Genomic DNA, 21,364 nt, shown 5'->3' on the forward strand with positions numbered 1-21,364 from the left:
TGTAATTTTACCATTGCCACCTTCATCTGGCTCATTTCTTCCTGTTACGTGTGTTGTGTCCAGCATCTCTCCGCGGCCTCTCTCTGCTCCTTCTCGCAGCAGATTTCCGCTTCCAGTAGAGAAAGTTTCGGGGAATCCGTTGCTCTTCTTTCAGATGACTTATCTCCTCCGACATGTTCTTATTTTGTTGTTCCAGTTCCAGGATGTGTTTGTCCTTGTCTCCCAGTATTTTCTGGAACTCGGACTGTGACAGTGGGAACCCACAGTCTTGTCTGCGATAACGGCCCTTGTGTCCTTCCTGCTGTTTCGTAGCCGTCTTGACTTGTGGTTTCTTGTCGTTGGCAGACTGAGCATCTGAAAGTCCAGCAGTTGCACCGGGTTGTTCAGGTGCAGGGTGTTTACGGACCACCGCAGCCTGAGGTTTAGGTGCCACCTGCCGCCTGGGAGTGGCCGATGGCTGCTGCTGAGATCTGCGGGCCATCTCGGCATACATGGGTTTCACAGGCTTGTTCTCCATGTCTTACTTTGTGATGTTTTGGTTGGAAAAGCTTCTTCAAACAATAACTATATGCTTCACGGACTGATGCGTGCTCATTCTTGGACTGATTTTGGAAAGATCCAATCGTTCTAAAAGCGGTCCCCTAATAAATGTTGCCACAGAAATAACCTGACTCCCCGGAAGCAGCCAAAGGTCCACGAAATAAATTATTTTAAAGTTCCCTGAAATGCATTTTTCAAGGTTCAAGGTTTACTTTATTAAGTAATATCATTTATCATTCAAGTTGAAATGAATGAAATGACAATCAGGCCTGTAGAAAGATGACTTTCTTTTCTTGCTATCTCAAATAGAATAAGACGAGTTGAAATAAATCCTGACATTTTTACTATTTATTTCATTAATTAACTTTAGCTGTAATACATGTATAAACACAATCACTCTTCCCGTGCTTTCTCAGAATAGCTGTAAAAACCTCTGAAGTACCAGGATGCTCCTGAGTGTCTTCAATGCCTCCTGGATGTTGCTAAACTGTCCCACTTGGGACTCTCATTCGTTCTCCCTCATGCAAAGCAAAAGCAGTTAATTTGTAAAGTCTTTCAGGACATGTGCAGTTCCTGCTGCAGAACAAGTGTACGTTGGTATTCATTTCTGCTGCAGTGCACCAACATCTGACGGGGCGGATGCAGATGAAAAAGGCAGCCTTGTGTTTGGGACCTCTGTGAGCCGACAGCTGGCGGGAGGTCAGTGTCAACGGCAGGCCACCGGTCTGGTTTTCTCAACTTCCTTCGCGCCGCCAGCCAGCTGCTGTCCCCAAAAACACTCCTCGTGCAGACATTTGGGGGTTGAAATTCATTTAAAAACTAAAAAAAAAATAGCAGAAACTGAGGAGAACTTGTGCTTTTAGCTTCTTTATCTTGATATATTTAAAGTTAGCGCTCCCTTGGATGTCATCATGCTTTTTAAAATGCCCTTCTTGTAAAACATGTCCAACCAGATGAGTAATGTAGTAAAATGCACTGCATGTTTGTTTTGTACTTTCAGATTTATACATGGAGATGATCGCGTTTCCAACCCTGCTGTTTGCTGTGAATGAAACAAAAAACGGTGAGGCTTTCACGGGCTGTGCAGCACACGGAGCTGAAGATGCAAATGAAATTTCACACGGCCTCACTGTCGGGGAAATTGAATTACCCTGCTTGTTGCTGGACTGGAGGAATGCATCACTAATGCTTTGAGGTGAAGAGCTGAATGGAGACAAGGAGGATGGCGGGGAGCGGAGGAGGAGGAGGCGTCCGCTAACACCCCCTCACACACACTTACACTTCCTGAGTCTGGTCGGGCGCGCGGCCAAGTGGCCGGACCAAGGCTCTCCTTCTTCTCTGGCCTCTCGGAGCCAAGCAGCTGCAGGAGGGCACGGAGGACACACGAGAGAGATAAAACCTCACCACACGGCCAACTGCCGTCACAAGTGCAGCAGTTTAATAAAGTCAACTCTGTTCAGTGCTGTTGTACAAATCATTAAAGGAAAATGAACGTCACAGTGAAATTATTCACTTTTGTTTTCTAGCACGGACGACGTGGCAGCTGACTGCAGCGGCGGGACACGAGCACCTCTGTCTCTGTGTCCCTGCCTCACGCGTCGTCCAAGGAACTCAGGGGGGGGGCAGCGCTCGCCTTCTTCACACTTCACCTCCTCCTTTGTACGCTGACCTCCTCCCCCCCCCGAGCCGGCCGGAGGGAGCACGTACCCATTTAAGGATTTATGGAGCCGTCCACTAATCCCCATCCTCACCTTTTCACTCCTGTTCTGACGCTTCGTGACTTCCTCAAAGCACATTCATCTTGCTTTTCTGCTTTCTGTCTACTCATCTGTAACGCCTAGAGCGTCTCAAGATCCACTGGTTTCACCTCATTTTCTCAGCTCACAGGCGGGACGATGAGGTTTCTGAGGAACAAGGTTGCAAACACTCAAAAGAACATTTGGATACAGAGACAAAGTTGAGATTTGTGAGGCCAAGCCAACATATCTTGGTTATGATAGAATGATATCAGGATAGTCACAAACATGTGTTTGCACACTGAAAATACTTTAAGACGTGTGCTGTGAAGGTGTTCAGCTGGTTCAGGTTTTACCAAACTGTACACCGACTGTAGAAGAAGACAGTTTCCGTTCATCAGTTAAGAGCGTCAGATTTATTTATTTATTTCTAATACTCACAGGTACCAATAACAGGCCAGAAGCCTATAAGCCAGTTTTCTCATCATTGTATGAAATCTTGTCAGTTTTAAGTGTTTACACTGCTTGACAGGTCTGGTCTGCAGATGGATCAGGTTAGTTTCTTAGCTCAGGAGAGTCAGACAGTGAAATGATTCATCCAGATGATGCAGAGCTACAGAGATTTACTGAACTCCGCATTCCAAAATGGAGATTACTGTCATTTTTAAAAAAGCTTGTAAACACTGGTAAAAAGTTGTCCGCTTGCATATCAGTTTTTAATTGTTTGCTGGGATCTAAATCCTCTAAATGAAACATAAGGGAACAAAACATTTGTAAGTCCTAGCGTTTGTCAAGCCTGTGTAAGTAAGGAATAACTTTGGACACCTGGTGGTTTCAGTTTTCTTGTCTGGCATGTAAACGCGGCCAGGGAAGAAAAACAGAAAAGTGTTTTACCCCTCAGATTCAACACAGTTTGAGTAAGTTTGAGTAACTGTTGCAGACGTTGAACTGAATGTGCGTATAGATCAAATCAAGTTTGTTTCTATAGCAACTTTAAAACCACCTCCATTGAGCAAAGTGCTGTTCAGGTTCAAATAAACGATCAGCGGTCTGGCCACAGCTGATGCTTTTTGGGTATTTGATTTGCAGTGTTGGGGTAGTTACTAAAAAAAACTAATCCATTACATATTACTAGTTACTTTAAAAAAAGTAATCCCTTACACTACTTAGTTACTGGTTGCTGAAAGTAACTAGTTACATTACTAGTTACATTACTTTTGGATTACTCCGCAATATCACCTGAGCTGCACCATAACTCGATTGCCAACGAACAACATATACAGGACTGTCTCAGAAAATTAGAATATTGTGATTTTCTGTAATGCAATTACAAAAACAAAAATGTCACATTCTGGATTCATTACAAATCAACTGAAATATTGGAAACTTTTAATATTGCTGATCATGGCTTACAGCTTAAGAAAACTCAAATATCCTATCTCAAAAAATTAGAATATTCTGGGAATCTTAATCTTAAACTGTAAACCATAATCGGCAATATTAAAATAATAAAAGGCTTGCAATATTTCAGTTGATTTGTAATGAATCCAGAATGTGACATTTTTGTTTTTTTCTTAATTGCATAACAGAAAATAAAGAACTTTATCACAATATTCTAATTTTCTGAGACAGTCCTGTAGTTCGAACCTTATTACTGCAGTGCCCAGATCAGCACCAGAAGTCATGTAAAATCCCGTAAAATCCCATAAGATCACGTTAAAGGCTGATTTATGGTTCTGCGTTACACCAACGCAGAACTTACGGCGTAGGGTATGCAGCGACGCGCATCGTATGTTGTGCGTCGCCACGTACCCTACGCCGTAGGCACTGCGTCGATTTAACGCGGAACCATAAATCAGCCTTAAGTCAGACAAGTGTTGAGCAACGCGTGAAGACGCATGAAAGGCAAGTTTGATTTTCTTTTCTGTTCTCCCGTTCTACATGTAGCTGAAAAGCTTAAAGTAACTAAAGTAACGTATTTTTCTTTGTCTTAGAGTACCTATAACGGGATTACCCAAATTACAACTGTAACGCGTTACATTACTGCGTTACTGGCGAATGTAATCTCGTTACAGTAACGCGTTACTTTGTAACACTGTTACACTGTTGTTACACTGTTGATTTGTCGGACCTCAGGGTACACTTTTCACTGTCAGCTCAGTGCTTGTAAAAGGACCGTCGTGCTCTTGCAGGAAAGGACTCTCTCTTGTGGCTGCTTCACCCGAGTCGCAACGAAAGTTGGCCTTCTCAGCAATGCCAACCAAACTAAACCCAATCGCTGTCCCCTTTTTCTTTTACCTGAAAAGGAATAAGTTAAGTGTCCCATCTCTTCTGCTGATGGTGACCATGAGGTGGATGAGGCATCCAGCGTTCCCCGCTCAGTTTTCTGACCATTTTGAACGCACCGTCCGGGAACTGGCAGCGCGTGACGACAGAATTACAGTAAGCGCCCGCATTGTTCACACCTGTGTTCGTCATTCTCAGAGTGGGTGTATGTTATCGTCTTTTTTAACTACTGTGTTTTACTTTCCCATGCCTCTGCATGTCTCTCACTTTGTCCCTGAGGTAGTTTTCTTGAGCTTTCTGTTCAAATAAAAAGCATTTTTGCCTGCTACACCTGGCTCCTGACCTCCTGCACCTTCAGGATCTTGTCCCTGCAGGGATCCCCACCTCTGAATTATTCATTCCAATAAAATTAGATTTTACAGCATCAACATCCCTTGTATGCACTCAAGTGCTGCTTCAGAAGCTCAAGAAGCTCCCCCCGTTGAGGGGATATGTGATACCTGGATTATGGTAAAGTCCCCCTCGGCCGGCCTTTGGGGCACACGCTGAGTAGGATTAACCCTGCGCCAGTTGTTGTGAGATCTGGCCAGCGTGGCTCGTCCCGCCTTTTCTAATCCTGCACACAATGCAGGCTGTTAATTGGAGACTGACTGATATAGCAAAGGAGAGTCATGAGGACAATGTGCAAGCGGCCAGCGTCTCTGTAATCCCATGCACGGCCAGGAATGCCCCCCCTCCCCCAGGGCATCGATCCACACTTCATCACATCTAGACTCTGCCACCTCCTCCTACGCGGGGTTTTCCGTTTTACTGACAGTTGGAGCCGTCCTGTCGCTGTGACTCAAACAAACACAAGGTGTGTACATTTTTAGAGTTGTGAGGTTGTTTCACATTTTCCGCTTAGATCTCTGAGAGGAGGCGTGAGGCAGCACACCTCGGTGTTTGTGCTTTAAACACACAGCAGACGGAGTGTTAACTGACTCAGATGTGTTTCCTGGAAAAGCACCTCAAGGCAGTCTGGAAACGCTGTGCTCCAAAACCTTTACGTCTCAGAGATTAGCTGCCATCTCATATTCATTCAGTTATGAGTTAGAAATGCACTTTACGTCACATTTAAATGACGTTGTTTGATGTTGCTTTTTGACCAGCGTTGGAATTAAACGAATGTGCCAGGACTTTCACACCGAGATAAGTGTGGAGCAACTGGGACTTTTATGGAGATTACAGCATCCCATCTAACCGCTCTGTAAAAGGCAAATAAGAACTGGTCACCGGAAACACCCGCCATGTTTATTGCAGCCAGCCTGATAACGGTGGAGGTAACAGCTGCTACAAACACGCACTGTCAATTTGACACAGACTGTATAAGAATAACTGGACAAAAAGCACCATTAGCATCATCCATACGTTTTCTGAAGAGTGCTTTTTTTGAAGCCTCTTTTTTCCCCTTCAAACTGTGGTACCATTTCAAAATAAGTGAAAAGATCAGGTATGGCAGACAGAAGATTAGTTCAGTTACCGCTCATCCTAACCTACGATGTTAACCACTTACATTCATTCGGATCAAATCTCTCAGTCCATCCTTATTTCTCATATTGCCACTGCAAGAACATTTGAAACCAGTAATATCGGACGGGTGGAAGTCTGATCAAGCGACACCCTCCCGCTACATCACACTGCTCCAGTTAAGCCAGTAGAGGAGATGCAGGGGTTCGCACAAGGACCTCCCATTTAACATGTTGTTTGATGTGGGAACATCAAAAATGACCACTGCTTCAGCTGCTCGTGGCTCCAACAGCAGATGCAGAAATCCCACATTTCCACTGCTGTTGCAGTGGGGACATCGGAAATTACACAGCCTCCAAGTTCCTGAGGCTTCTTCAGAGATGAGTTTTGGTGCAGGTCCAGGCAAAGTTATATTAATCTGAAAGAGTTTCCAACATGGAGGAGGGTTTGGTTGGAGGAGCTGGGACCAGCTGTGAGGAAGCACCAGAAGACTTTAAGGCTGTTAATGTTTAGCCAACCCACGGTGTATAAAATATATATGAAATATTTTTTAATATATCATATATATTTATTTTATCAATATATATCTATATCTATATATACATACATACCCATATATACACTTTTTAAATCAGACTGTAAACATGTTTATTTTCAGGTTCAGATTCAGACGACTTTATTAATCCCTTTGGAAGGTTCACTCGGGGAAATTGACATCTCCATCTCACTCACACAACACTGTCATATACAAATCAAACACCCCAAAAACACCCATATAAAGATAAAAAGATAAAAAATAAAAAGTGCAGTGACATAAAATAGAATTAGCCTATATGGATAGAAAAGAAATAAGTGTCATAGTATTGCACGCAGTTATTGCACTGTCCTGGTTATTGCATTCTTGCTGCAAAGTTGGACATTCTAATGTTGGACTATCCAGCCCCTAGTGGTCAGTTTAGGAACTGCAATTTTCCTGATTTCTGCATTGATCAGAGCTCCAAAAAGCATTAGTGGCCCCTTTGGTTTGAAGAGCATAAATCAGCGGGCTCCTCCATGTGCCTCTATCTTAGTTTCTTCTTTCTAGCTTAATAAAAGCGGTCACGGCATTTCGGTTTGTGACTATCAACTCTTCGTCTGTTTTTCAAATTTTCCTTCTAGTTACTCAAAGAAGATGCAAATCTCTGGAGTATGACTCAGAATCTGACTCACATGAGTTATGCAGGTGTCTTGTATTTTGTAAACATGAGTCATCAGACATTTAGGATGACGGATCTTTTATCAGTGCGAGAAAATCAGTCCCAGCAACAGCTCCGGGTCGTGTTTCAGCTCGGCTCAGGGCGGGAAGGTGATGGACCGCCAGCGGCCTACTACAGTTGGATGTTTGTGCTACAGCAGTCACCTGGGATCTCTGTTGACACATCATACGTATTCAAAACATATTCAAAACGGCATCAGTGAGAGCTTTTTTTTTTAACAGCTTTCCATCATGATGTGATTTATCAGCTTTCACTGCAATGAAGCATTCAGCTTTTTCTGAGTCTGGACTCATGACTCAAGATCCCTTCTTCTCTTCTCTCCCCTCTCATCTCTTTCTCTCTCATTTCTTCCAGCGTTAATGACTCCCCCTTTTAACCCCTTTTTTTTTAATTATTAGGGCCCGAGTACTTACGTATGCGTATCTGTAGGAATTTTCCTTTGTTTTTTTTTTTTTTTTTTTTTTCCTTCTTCCGACGAAATGAGGGCCTTTTTGCCCCCCTAAACATGCCCCAAAAGTCACAAAATTTTGCACGCAAGCCAGGCCTGGCGAAAACTTTGATATTTAATGGTTTACATTAATGGGCGTGGCCTAATGGCTCAACAGCGCCCCCTAGAAAACTTCGTGCCTCAAGCCCCACAATACGGTTTGACGTACATGCACGAAAATCGGTACACACCTGTATCATGTCGCAACTTAAAGAAAAGTCTCTTGGCGCCATGGCCGAAACCATTTTGAATTAATAATGTAATTTTGGCGCAATTTATGCCATTTCTTCGGCTGCTTCTTCGCCTGAACCGTAACGTGCACCCAGGTGTGTTATACATGAAAATGTGCGTCTCGATCATGCAACGATGCGCATTACTTTTCTCAGTCAAAAGCGTTACCGTGGCGACGATAGACGCCAAAAAGCGCGCCCCGCCTTCATCTGATTGGTCCATGTTTGATAGTCTCTACTTTCTGCCATAACTTTTGAATGGTTTGACATAAAGACTCGTGGGTGGTGTCATCGGACTCGGTTTTGAGTCCTTGAGCATAATTGGTGCAAATTAGCCCCGCCCCTTCTTCTGATTGGTCAATATTTGATAGTCCCTATTTTCTGCTATAACTTTTGAATGGTTTGATATGGAAGGTCGTGGGGCGTGTCATCTGCTAAATGTCCAGCCCTGAAGAATGTACATGCAAGTCATGCAAGCGCTTCCACTGCAGCCTGAACGTGCACAAGGGTGCGAGGGCCCGTTCATCGCTGCTTGCAGCTTTAATTTTTCCTTATTTATTTATTCATTTATTTATTTATCCTATTTATTTATTTAGCTTTATTTTATTTTTTTTGGCTGCTGTCTCTCTCCTAAAGTAACCATCATTCTAGAAAACCATCATTGTCATACACACTCACACATGCACACACCCACATACACGGCCACATAGAAGAAATCTGAGCAAAAACATTGCTTTTGTTGTTTTGTACTGTTTTTTTTCTGTCGGTTTTTTTTCTAGTGTCCCCTCTTGTCCTGTACCTGTATGCGTTTTTTGTTTTGCGCACTTGTATTGTTACCTGTTTTGTATATAAAAAAAAAAGATGCACATGAACATGAATGCACATTTCCGCTGGTAAAAGGTGGTCCGGTGTTTGCAGCTGTACATTTATTTTGAGGCCTGGGCTCTGTGTGACCGTATCCTCCTGCTGACGCCGGCATGGGAACAGGCTGCGATGGCAAACATCACAGGAGGATAAGCGGCGTAAAACCACGAAAAGACAATGATCATATGTAACGACTGCTCCTCGCTTAAAGTTGTTGTCGGATGTTTGTGTGTTTTGATGGATCAGTGATGCAGAGGGATGACAGATTAAAGCTCAAGGAAATGCTTTGAGGTGAGTTCAAATATATTTTATTCCTTTTTGTTTTTCAAAAGTGTACATGCAGCTTTCTATATGAGTTGTTGTTTCTTTTTGATGTTTTAACAGCATTAAAACGCAGTGACACTGCAACTGTAAGTGTTCAGAGTCTGGTGTTAGTGATTAGAACCAGATTAGGCAAAGACGCTTATGATTTGTTGTTTATACAAAAACTTGTCTCTGTTGCGGGGAAAGATCAAACTACCGCTGATCTGATTACTGTTTGCACATTCACAGCCCGCTAGATTTATTACACAAGCCGTTTTCTACTTAAGCCACATGCCCCCTTTTCCCACGTGTGGTGCCAGACTGCAGATCTCCCTCTTCCTCCGGTTAGTGAAACTGATCAACCTTTGAATAAACGGTTAAAAGCCACCAGTGACACTGACATGTTTGTTCTGTCTGAGTCCCTCTGTGATTTAAAACTGCTGTCCAGATTTATGGTGAACGTTTTACAAGTCAACAGAGAGAGAAAAAGCAGGGTGCTCTGTTTGAACATGAGCTCCAGACACATGAAAGACTCAAGTTTTTCCCATTATACATCTCTAGATGACGAAGCTGTGATTATGGTTTGCGGCGAGGATGTTTGCTGGGAGTAATTTGTCTCCCATGAGAGGTGATGGCTCTGCAGCCTTGCATCTGACAGAGTTCAACCAGCATATGCTTCCTCTTTTATCTCTGTGTATATATATATATACACTCACTGGCCACTTTATTAGGTACACTTGTCCAACTGCTCGTTAACGCAAATTTCTAATCAGCAAATCACATGGCAGCAACATTCAGGCATCTAGACATGGTCGAGACAATCTGCTTCAGCTCAAACCAGCATCAGAATGGGGAAGAAAGGTGATTTAAGTGACTTTGAACGTGCCATGGTTGTCAGTGCCAGAAGGGCTGGTCAGAAACTGCTGATCTACTGGGGTTTCCAACCAACAACCATCTCTAGGGTTGACAGAGAATGGACCGAAAATGAGAAAATATCCGGTGAGCAGCTCGGTGGGCAAACAAATACATGTACCTTGTTGATGCCAGAGGTCAGAGGAGAATGGCCAGACTGATTTGAGCTGATAGAAAGACAACAGTAACTCAAATAACCACTTGTTACAACCGAGGTGGGCAGCACGGTGGCTTAGTGGTTAGCACTGTTGCCTCACAGTAAGAAGGTTCCCGGTTCGACTCCCAGGCCCAGCAGGGTCTTTCTGTGTGGAGTTTGCATGTTCTCCCTGTGCTTGCGTGGGTTTCCTCCAGGTACTCCGGCTTCCTCCCACAGTCCAAAAACATGTGTAGTAGGTTAATTGGTGATTCTAAATTGCCTGTAGGTGTGAGTGTGTCTGGTTGTCTGTATGTGGCCCTGCAGCGCCTGTAATTAGCTGGGATAGACTCCAGCAGACCCCTGTGACCCTGCAAAGGATAAAGCAGGTATAGAAAATGGATGGATGGACTGAACCCACAACACGTCAAACCTTGAGGCGGATGAGCTACAGCAGCAGAAGACCACACCGGCTGCCACTCCTCTCAGCTAAGAACAGGAAACTGAGGCTACAATTCACACAGTCACCAAAACTGGACAAGAGAAGACTGGAAAAACGTTGCCTGGTCTCGATTTCTGCTGCAACATTTGGATGTTAGGGTCAGAATTTGGTGGATCTATCCTGAGCCTGCGGTTCAGGCTGGTGGTGGTGGTGTAATGGTGGGGGGATATTTCCTGGGCCCATTAGTACCAACTGAGCATCGTGTCAATACCACAGCCTACCTGAGTATTGTAGCTGACCATGTCCATCCCTTTAGGACCACAGTGTACCATCTTGATTCCATTTATATTATGAAACAACTGCACACTATTCATTTATACTATATTAGTATAACCAAGTGTTTATTATCTTGTACCCACTATGTTTACAGTACACTTATTCAATTTTCTATTTTACTGTATTTTTTTATTTTTCATACTAATTTATCTTTATCGTTTATTTATTCTGAGTTCATGTTGCCCTGAACATGTATCTGACTTTGAGCTGCTGTAACACCGAAAAACACTTATCTTATCACTTATCTGATCTCATCTTATCTTATTTTCTGATGGCTACTTCCAGCAGGATAACAAGACGTGTCATAAAGCACGAATCATCTCGGACTGGATTCCTGAACACAGAAATGAGTTCAGTGTACTCAAATGGCCTCCACAGTCAACAGATCTCAGTCCAATAGAGCCCCTTTGGGATGGATCATGGATGTGCAGCCGACAAATCTGCAGCAACTGCTTGACGCTATCATGTCCATATGGACCAAACTCTCTGAGGAATGTTGAATCTATGCCACGAAGGAATAAGCCAGTTCTGAAGGCAAAAGGGGGTCCAACCCGGTACTAGCAAGGTGCAGCTAATAAAGTGGCCGGTGAGTTAGTGTGTGTGTGTGTGTGTATATATATATATATATATATATATATATATATATATATATATATTACTTTTTTTCATTTGACCATTGAATTATTTTCACTTAAGACATCTATCACAAGTGGTGCAGACATACTCGCATCCTTAATTTTATAAATCCAAATATATGCATGGATATGTACACAGAGGGAAGAAAACATCTAATTCTAAATAAAATAAAAAACATTATTCAAAATTCCTGCAAGCGCCCTGGAATAAACTTTTCTTCATTGATGTGCCATAAAACACCATCTGTTCTTCATGTCCTACAGCTGATAACGTACCAACAATTATCATTTCTCATGTCTTTATTGAACAAACCCGTTAAACGTTCGCAGGCCGCTGGAAAGATTTTATTGAAGCCAGAGACTAGTAACTTTACGAAAAGCCAACTGAAGTCAGTAATTTGCACACCTGGAGTCCGGTTGATAACACGGAGACGGTTTGGTGCTGCAGCCGCTCTTCCTCGAAATGACAGGATGTCTCCGAAGACGCATCACGCAAACCTCAGAGAGGTAATGAAGAACACGTGAGAGACGGCTGAAAGCTGCTAAGCTGCTCGGAGCTCGGGGGGGGGATACCAAGGCCTTCCCGAGCCAGTGAAGATGTAATCTCTCCGGCGTGTCCTGGGTCGGTCCCGGGATCTCCTCCAGGTTGGACGTGCCCAAGACATCACAACCAGATAATGGAACAATTCCACTAGCTCTTCTAAACTTGGAGTAGAGGAGGTGATGCTCTGAGTCTCTCCTGAGTGGTGGAACTTCTCACCCTCGTCTTTAGAAATTTGTGACCATAAGTGGGTCATTGAGCGATCAGAGAACAGTCTGATCTTTTACCTCAGCTTTCTCTCGCCAAAAGATTCTGGTAAACTTGAATTAATTTTTCCCTGGATGATGGCGAGTGGTCCCGAGTAGTGATGCTCGCTCCACCGAGCTTCACCATTGGAACGATGTTTTGATGTCGGTAAGCTGCTTCCTTTTTGCATTTTACAGTGTTTTTCTGAAACAATTCACCTTTAGTTTCATTAGTCAAAATATATTTTATATATATATATATATATATATATTAGGCAAATATCTTCCTAGTAGACTGCAGATTCCCGAGCTGCACTTTGGGAAACTTCTAATGCAGCACTTGTTTTTTTTCTTGTTGTGTATGTTTGTTCTCTTCATTTTCTGTGCATATTTGATATGTTTTGGTGTTTTCAGATGTAGCAACACACTTCTGTGCCTGTTGTGCATTGAAACATATAAACGTATGCGTTCCTTTACTACCATGTTGTGATTTGACTGAAGCTTGTGTGTCATTCAAATGTCAAAAAAACAGCTTTTGCAAAGTCAGTTTTGAACCCACAAGACACTCAAATAAAAGACAACCAAGTATTCAGCATTTTTCAGTGGTTATGCACTTTTATTCATAGTTTTAGGTCCCACCGTGGGTCCCATGGTAGTTAATACCAGGATCAGCTCATAATCCCTGAGAAGCCAGTATTACAAATGAACCGCCCGAACCCTCCAGATACCGGAGAATAATCGCAAGCGGTCATTCAGCACACTTAAAAGCAGTACAAAATCATGGCCAGGTCATTAAAAGTGGGCGTAAACCACAATGGGAATATTACATTCTAAGCATAAACAATCACTAGTTATTAAAACAAAGGGGCGGTATACAATACCGCAATCAAGATGCATCGGGTCACCCAATATGGGTGAGAGACGACACGGAGCAAACGGACACCGTGTGAAAGAACCGACGCTGCGCTCACCTCGCAGGGCCCGGCGGTAACCAGGCGCTGTTGTGTGTCAACAAGGAACAGTCGCGTCGGCCGTAACAGAAACTGATCCGTCTTTTGTGCAAACTCTAGTAGACTGCAGCTCGGATTACTTTTTTTGGGTGTCGCCAATTCCGGCTGAAAGCCCGGCGATTCTGCGCCGCTGGACCGTGAGAGGTGAGCGCCGCGCATCGGCTCGTTTGAAACACAGCTGTGCAATTTTCAAACAAACAATGACAAAAGAAGACTTTTCAAAAAGCAATTGGAAGCTGATTTGAACCCCCGAAACAAAATCTCCTCTGACTCAATACTTTGCCCTGATTGTAACTAATGCAAGGACTGGTATTAAATACGTGTACGTGAAAGGAGGGGGAGATTTTGAGGGGTTGTTTTGTGGTTGATGATGGTTTGGAGACGAATCTGAAGTATCGAGGACGTAAACTCGGTCAATTAACCATAAAATATATAAAAAGGGAAAGTGCTTTGTCCTGATATACCTCAGATTACGTCTCCAAAGGATGCATCTGGAAATGTGCCAGCTCAGAGGAATAACACTGTTCGCTTAAAAATACAATAACATCTTCATATTAGAACATTTTTCCGGAGTCATCTGAGTTAGAAGAACTTAACGCAAATGGCTGGAAGAGAAAATTATGCGATAAAAGCGCCAAAGCCAACCCGAGACCGGGGTGGCTTTGCATTCGTAAAAGCTGTTAGTTCGTGTAAAGCTGGCGAAAAAGGCTTGAATATATGTCGATACATTCTATGAGAATTGCAGATACATTTACAAGCAACATATACATCACAAAGCTCAACTGATTGCCTGCAAAGCTTTTAGACGGTGAAAAGCAAAGCCTCCTGCCGCAGAGCCGGGCAGGAAGGGGAAAGTCCCGAGGCGGGCCGCACAGCAGCCCAGTAAAACCATTAAAAAGACAGCGCGCCGCCGCGCAAGAACGCAGCGGCCACGCGGCCTCATACCAAAACACTGGTCCCCGCGAGCCTTTCAGATACCGAGGCACGGCGGGGACGAGGATGAGAGAGGAGCGGTCGCCCTAGAAGGCAACCTGGGGCGGACACCACGGCGTGTCTGGATACAGCAGACACTGCACCGACTTGAACCTGCAAGACACAGACGACAGAGTCATGGAGACGTGTCCCGGGGTGCGTCAATCCTCAGGGTGGAAGAAAGGAGGAGAAACGCTGCTCACCTCGATGGGTCCTCCTCCACAGAAAAAGCCCCTTTCAAATTGATGATATTGCTCTTGTTTTCGAACATCCCATAACTGAGGGTGATCTGGAAGAGGAAGCAGGAAGACTGGTGAGATCTGTGGACTCGTGGGTTCTGGGTAGGGCTGGGCGATATATCGAGATTTTAATATATAACGATATATTTTCAAACGCAATATGGTACGAGACAATATTTATTTAAAAAAAAAAAAAAAAAAAATGTTATGATTTTGATATAGCTTATTTTGTGACAAATTGACTTGAATGTTTTATTTGAGATTTGCACAAATGTTTTGTTATTTGCACAACTGTCAACCTCAGTGGAAAAGTCTGCCTGTTTCTGTCTACATTGTATTAATTGCACAGTGTATTTTAATTTAATTGTTATGCAGGAAAGGGATATTTGTTTTATTTTATTCAAGAAGCTTTTTTATTCTATATATGCAGGCAGTTTATTTTTATTTCATTTGTTTTATACATTTTGATATTGTGCAGACCTCTGTTAATAAAGGTACCTGTGTGACATTTGGCACGAGGCTTTGTATTAAAACTGACTGTTTTTTTAAGGGTTTGCCTCAGAAAAAAATGAAGCTAACAGAGATGCTATGCTATAATGCTTTGGGGGAAACCCCAATTATGGAACAGAAAAAATATCAATATATATCGAGTATCGCCATTTAGCTAGAAAATATCGAGATATGACTTGTGCTCCATATCGCCCAGCCCTAGTTCTGGGTGTGTCGTGTATGGAGAACGGTGCCCTCACCTGCTTGTGGATCTCAGACCGGGACACCTGCTGCAGGTTCTCCAGGTGGGAGTGGAACAGGTTACTTCGGGTCAGCGGGACCCCCAGGACCGACTCGATGATGTAGCCGATGGTGCAGTCGTCAGGCAGGCGGATCTTTTCCGCCGTATTCATGAAGTGGCCGCCACTGAGAGGAAGCGAAGGTGGACACGCGGTCAGTGTGAGCAGCTTCCTGCCTTTCTGACAACATCCCCCAGAATCCTTCACTTCTCCCATCCCTCACGTCGGTGCAAATGTGTAAGTAATAACAAAATGCTACCTGGCCCACGGGCTCATCTTCAGGGCCAGACCCCGGCTCACGCAGAAACCGGCTCCCCCCGTGGCGAACCAGAAGTTGACGGGTTTCTGAAAGAGGAGGAAGTGAATGAGGCTCACATTCATTCAGCATCACCTGACACTGTGGCGACATGAAACTAAACGCTTCAACGTACCATCTTGTTGTCGCCCAGCCTCTCCGTGGCCTCTATGGGCCGGTCCAGACTGGGTTTGCCGATGTATTTGTCCTGGGTGTGCGGGTACTGAGACAGGTGCTTCACCAGGGTCCGAACATTCACGTAGTTGTCGTCGTCCACGTGACAGAACCACCTACGAGGCGGAGAAGGAAAAGAACCGTGAGCTGCACTGATATTTGGACTTTGAATGCACCAATCTGCATTTTTTACTAAGTACTAATAACGCTTACTTTTTCCCCGACTCTATGAACTTGTCGTACTCCACCGCCATCTTGCAGGACAGAGCTTGCCTGCTGTGAGCTGCGGAGCAGTTGGTGTTGATCACATGACTCCCTGCGGCAGCAAATAAATACAAAAGAGTTAGGTTTTGTGTGCTTTAATATCATCTCTGAGAGGCAAAAGAGCTCAAAGAGGAATTTGTATGACTTCTACAATGACCAATGACCCCATTCTAATCACAGGAAGCACATCTCTGTCCCCAGCATTCAAGAGTCCTCATAAAACTTACCGATCTTCTTTTTAAGCTCCTCGTCTTCTCCGTCCGTGAAGATGTACGTCTGTGGACAACAAGGGACATCACATGTTAGAGGGCTTGGTCGGCGACCCGGATAAATCAAAGCCGACCGTGTGAAGCGGTCACACCATCACCTCCGACAGAGTCCCCCTTCCTCGCATCCAGCTGCTGTGATTAGCGCCAATCGATGCTGCTTTTACGCAGCGGAAGACACAGCGAGTTAAACAGCCCCCTGTGCTAATAAAGGCCCTTTGTCCCGCATTTTAGCCTCTCCATGGCAACGATGCAGCCGCCCCAAAGCATCCCAGACAAACAACAAAGACGGAGGCAGACTGTCCGCCTCCCACGCACACCCCATTCATGCAGCACGTCCCCTGGCCGGGGCCCGGCCCTCCGCGGGGACCTGCGGCCGCGCCGCACCGTGTTTACTCTGCTAAATCAGTGGCATAAAAATGTTATAGTCAACAAGAGTTGCAGCCGGAGCCTCTTTTGTCCTCGCTGCTGCGTGAGCGACAGACTCGTAAAGTCAGAGGAATTAAACCACAAGACTGCAGACGCTCGCTGAATGCTGGCAATTAGTCATCAAGAAAAAGAACGAGTGGACAAAAGGGCAGCGAGTCACTTTAAAAGGATTGAGGGGAGATTACGCTTCCCTTTATGATAGCCGACACCGCAGCAGGTGCGAGCGGCTGAAAAAGTGATGATGACAAGGCTGCAGGCCGCGTAACCGCCGGTGGCGTGTTTACTCTGCAGCTCAGGTGAGGCAGCACCTGCTCAGCGGCACGCCGGCCTTATCTGCGCCACGTGTCCCGACACGGCGCTCGCTCGGTGGCCGCTGAATTACAGGACACGTCAAACATCGCCGGTTTTCTTTGGGGACAACTTGAACAAAGTGTGAGCAGATGTTTCGTGGCGCTGGATTTGTTTGGGGAAGGGTGGCGGCTCCACTGGTGACGGGATCAGAGGCTGGCGCTGTTTGCTCTGGGGTTGGCTGAATGGACGGCCTAATCACCGAGACAGCTGCCGGGGCTGCCAGGGTACTGACAGAAAGGGAAGGGGGGGGGGGGGGGAGGAATCTCGCTGCTGATTAGTCAATCGAAAACCGTGTGTGGCCATTCACCCCCCCCTTCACCTCCTGTCCTGCCCCCCCACCCCCCGAGCCACATACACGGCCAGAGGCCCTTCAATAGAACAATGCCGGGAGTTTTCATGCTGGGTAAAGTCTCCACTGGGTAAATTCTGAGCATGTTTGCCTGCATTTGCATACAGCTGCAGGAGTTAACCAAAGAGAAAGCCCCCCCCCCTCCCGGCAACTGCTTTTTTTCTTTCTTTTTCCTCCATTGTTGATTAACTGAAGCTTCAAGGAACAGCTACTTTTGCAGAATACTAATTCAAAACAAAGTGAAAAGAAAACATTTCCCCGTGTGTGCAGCAGAGATAAGGGAGCAGGAGGGTACGGGGGTCCGGAGCGGGTGGGGGGGGCACAGGAAGGACTGGCACGACCCCGTCTGAGCTGAGCGTGGTGCCTGGCTGGCTGCCTCCTGCTCCGCAGGAAGGAAGGGCACCAGGCTCCCTTCTTTCCATCAGCCGCCTCCACCCTGACTCCTTCCCCTCCCGTCCCGTCCCAGCAATCACTGCTTTTATGTCGGGACAGACTATTTGAGAAGAGTGTCATTAAAAAAAATGAGCCTGCTTGGTCATACTGGGGCTATTTCATTAACTCGACTACACTTCCAAGATAATAATAAAAGCCTTAAAGCTCTCATTGTTGGAGAGCCGGCTAATTATCGTCCTCTCAGGACAGGAATGCACGACACACCACCAGGACAGTGCCAGCTGTCCAGACACTCCAAAATACATTTATGTTCTGAAAAAAGCAGCCACTTCTTGCCAGATTTAGAAATCAAATCAGGAAAGAAGGACTTTACTTGAGATTTGAATTTTAAACGGATCCTGATGCTGAGCGTCGAGGGGAACTTCCCATTAAAGAAGGTCCAGCTTGGGGGGGAAAAAAATGGATCTGGAAATTATTAGCTATGGAGGAAATATATCTAAATAAAGCTGATGTACAAAAGAGCTTTTCTGTGCCCTGAATGGGCTGGAAGATTATCTATAATCTCTCTTTTCTGATGCTCATGTAAGCTGGAACAGATTGAAGAAATGCATTTGCATACGACCTAAGACGAGGTACTTTGAGAGGATGTGAAAAGAAATGAAATGAAGTAACACTCCTGTTTCTTCCGGTGCCAGCTACAGAAATGATCCAACCTGTGCAGATGCTCGTCAGCTGTGCGTGAGAACCGAGGCTGGACTCGGAGGACGGCCATATGTACGTGCTGGGAACTTAGAGCATCATACGGCTGGCATTAAAGCCATCTTTTGTTCCGTCTCCTCCGACCACCTGGCACCCCTCCTTTAGGAACTCCCTCTTGCATTGTGGAGCTCAGTCTGTCCTTTTTGTCCCCCCAGCTGTCTGCCTATCAGCCCTGCTGTTACTCCTACAGGACGGGTTAAGTAACATCATCAGCTACAGTAGCTGCAAGCCAATTAGCACAAGGAAGCCTGGTAATCACCGCTTCAGCATATGATGAGCGTGACTGTCTGTTATCCTTACAATTCACAATTTTCCTCAAATTTCATTAAACCTTAAGAGATCTCTAAGAAATCTGAGCGTGACAGCGGTGCTCCAAATTGAAAAGACTATTGCAAAACTGCATGTGACACCTCTGGGAGAAGGATAAAATCACTTTGACTGGCTTTCTTCACACTTTACCCTGGTCTTTGTGCGCGTCTTAAATGAGTGGCTCTCAAGTACATTTTCATACGCAGCGTGCAGCTCCGCAGCACAAACCTGCCTATATGTGCACCCTTTTGTCCCAGCCGTCCCCTCAAGGAAGCCCCCGTAACGTTCTCCCTGACCCAGACTGGGCTCCCACGTTCCCATGGAGAGAGGGGACACCAGAGGGTGGGAAAGCTTTTCTTCCCCCTTCAGAAAGACGCTTTGTTAGTCCTGGAAGAGGGACAGCGCTCAAGTCGGTGCTGTGTGAAGCATCCATTGCACCGGGGGCATTCACTGGGACACCCAGAAAGAGGAGGGATAATAGGGAGCGGGGAGGCAAGGGGGGTTGAAAGAGGGAGAACATGGAGTCCTGTAACTGTTCTCAGGGGCATCACTCAGAGGAGGATAAACAGTGACAGAGCAGAGGGGATGTGTGCCTACTTCAGTGACTCATCTGGGGACAAAGGGGGACAAAAGCATCACTGTGAAGGATGATTTATGGTTCCGCGTTACACCAACGCAGAGCCTACGGCGTAAGCTCTGCGTCGATTTAACGCGGAACCATAAACACCTGCATGTGCATCCTGACTTATGCCGCGTTCCATTTGTCCTCGGAAGTGGGGATTTCCCAGTTCCCAGTCGGATTTTTCAACTGGAACGCCCCTCGAAGTGGGATTTCCCACTGGGAAAGTGGGAGAGTCTTCACCACCCCCGAGTTCACATTCCGAGATGGCTGCCCCGGTTGTAAACAGTAGAAGAGAGCTCTGTAAAAATTCGTAGCACTTCATTCTAGTTTTGGTCACACTAAATCAGTCGTATACAAGTATTGTTCAGCATATATATGCTGCTATAGTGTACTTCACATTTTTATGTGTATATGCGAACTACAAACTTGTTTTCCGACTTTGTAACTGGAACGCTGATAACTCGTCTGTGTCGTCATTCCCAGATCCGAGTTCCGACTTCCGAGGTAAATGGAACACAGCATTATTGTGGCTCTGCAGAAGAGGTGACATCAGCCCCCCTCAAAAGGTCTAAACCCAGATGACTGATTGCACCAAATCAGGCACATATATCAAGAAGTGGGGGTCTCCTTTACCTGTTTCATGTTTCTGGAGATCCAGGTGTCCAGCAGCAGGTTGAGCCGGGACTGGTGGAACTTCTTGGTGGTCTTCACCGCGATGAAGATGTCCTCCGCGCTGATGTCCTCGGCCGGAGGCGGCTCCGCGGCGGCGGCGGCGGAGGAGCCCGCCGGCTTCTCCACCTCCCTCCGTCCCCGGGTCAGTTTGGTGAAGTACGCCGAGAATCCCTTCCTATCGGGAGCGTCCCGCTCCGCCGGGGCTCCGGGCTCCTGCTCCAGCTGGCCCCGGTGATGCTGCACGGCCACCAGCAGCAGCAGCACGCACACGCACGCCGAGCCGCCCGCCACCACCGCCGTCTTCTTTGCATTGTTTTTAAGCATGATTTAGGTCTAAAAGGATCTATCTCCCGCTGGTACAAAGTCCATATGGTATTGCTCCACCGAACAATAAAAAAAAAATATAACGTGACAGACGTACTACCCGTCCGAGTGCATGTCAACTATGAGCTTGAATGGGGAAGAGGTCCTATATATAAGCTTCCCTGCTGGCCACGCCCCCTATAAGAGGCCCCTCCCCCAGGGGGCGTGGCCATGGAGGGTCGCTCTGCGTGCAGGAGCGCAAATCTAATTGGTTGTGCTGTACAGAAAGTAGGCTGCAAGTAAGATGAGGAAAAAGGATGTGGTCATTAAGAAAACTATCACCCTACTACTTTGATGCCCACCAGGAAGTAGGTTTAAAAGCAGTTCCTCCACCAGGAACTGCCCGAAAAGTGAATCTATCTCCATTGATCCCGTGTTAACGGACAATCAGGGGCCGGATTCACAAAACATTCTTAAGAAAGAAAATCTTCTTAAGTGTCATTTTTTTCTTAAGTTCAGTCTTAAGAAGAAAAAAGAGAAGTCATATTCTCCAAAAAAGTTCTTAAGTATTTTTTCAACTTTCTTCTTAAAAAAAATACTTCATGGTATTCTTGAAATTAAAGTTCTCAAATTTGTTCTTGACTTTTTTCCTAACTTTAAGACAACCTTGACCTGTCTTAAAATTTCTTCTGTGAAAAGGTAAGCCTCTAATATCAC

At 45.4% G+C, this 21,364-nt stretch overlaps 1 protein-coding gene across 1 annotated transcript; it reads right to left on the reverse strand.

Moving 5' to 3' along the window:
- Window positions 1-13,047: 13,047 nt before the first annotated feature.
- On the reverse strand, window positions 13,048-20,777 carry lfng (LFNG O-fucosylpeptide 3-beta-N-acetylglucosaminyltransferase). Its single transcript, XM_061711733.1, has 8 exons — window positions 20,306-20,777; window positions 16,422-16,470; window positions 16,144-16,246; window positions 15,893-16,046; window positions 15,721-15,806; window positions 15,423-15,588; window positions 14,638-14,723; window positions 13,048-14,548 (listed from the first exon to the last, which is right to left on the reverse strand). The coding sequence occupies exons 1-8, from the start codon at window positions 20,666-20,668 to the stop codon at window positions 14,482-14,484; spliced, it is 1,074 nt and encodes a 357-aa protein (XP_061567717.1). The 5' UTR covers window positions 20,669-20,777; the 3' UTR covers window positions 13,048-14,481.
- Window positions 20,778-21,364: the final 587 nt, after the last annotated feature.

Source organism: Cololabis saira, chromosome 21 (genome assembly GCF_033807715.1).
Source record: "Cololabis saira isolate AMF1-May2022 chromosome 21, fColSai1.1, whole genome shotgun sequence".
Lineage (NCBI taxonomy): Eukaryota > Metazoa > Chordata > Actinopteri > Beloniformes > Belonidae > Cololabis > Cololabis saira.

Coding starts and splice junctions, on each gene's coding strand:
- lfng (XM_061711733.1), bottom strand. CDS start 20,668: ATGCTTAAAAACAATGCAAAGAAGACGGCGGTGGTGGCGGGCGGCTCG. Junction 16,047..16,143: donor TTCATAGAGTCGGGGAAAAA/GTAAGCGTTATT, acceptor TCCGCCTCGTAG/GTGGTTCTGTCACGTGGACG. Junction 14,549..14,637: donor GTGGAGGAGGACCCATCGAG/GTGAGCAGCGTT, acceptor TGTGTCTTGCAG/GTTCAAGTCGGTGCAGTGTC.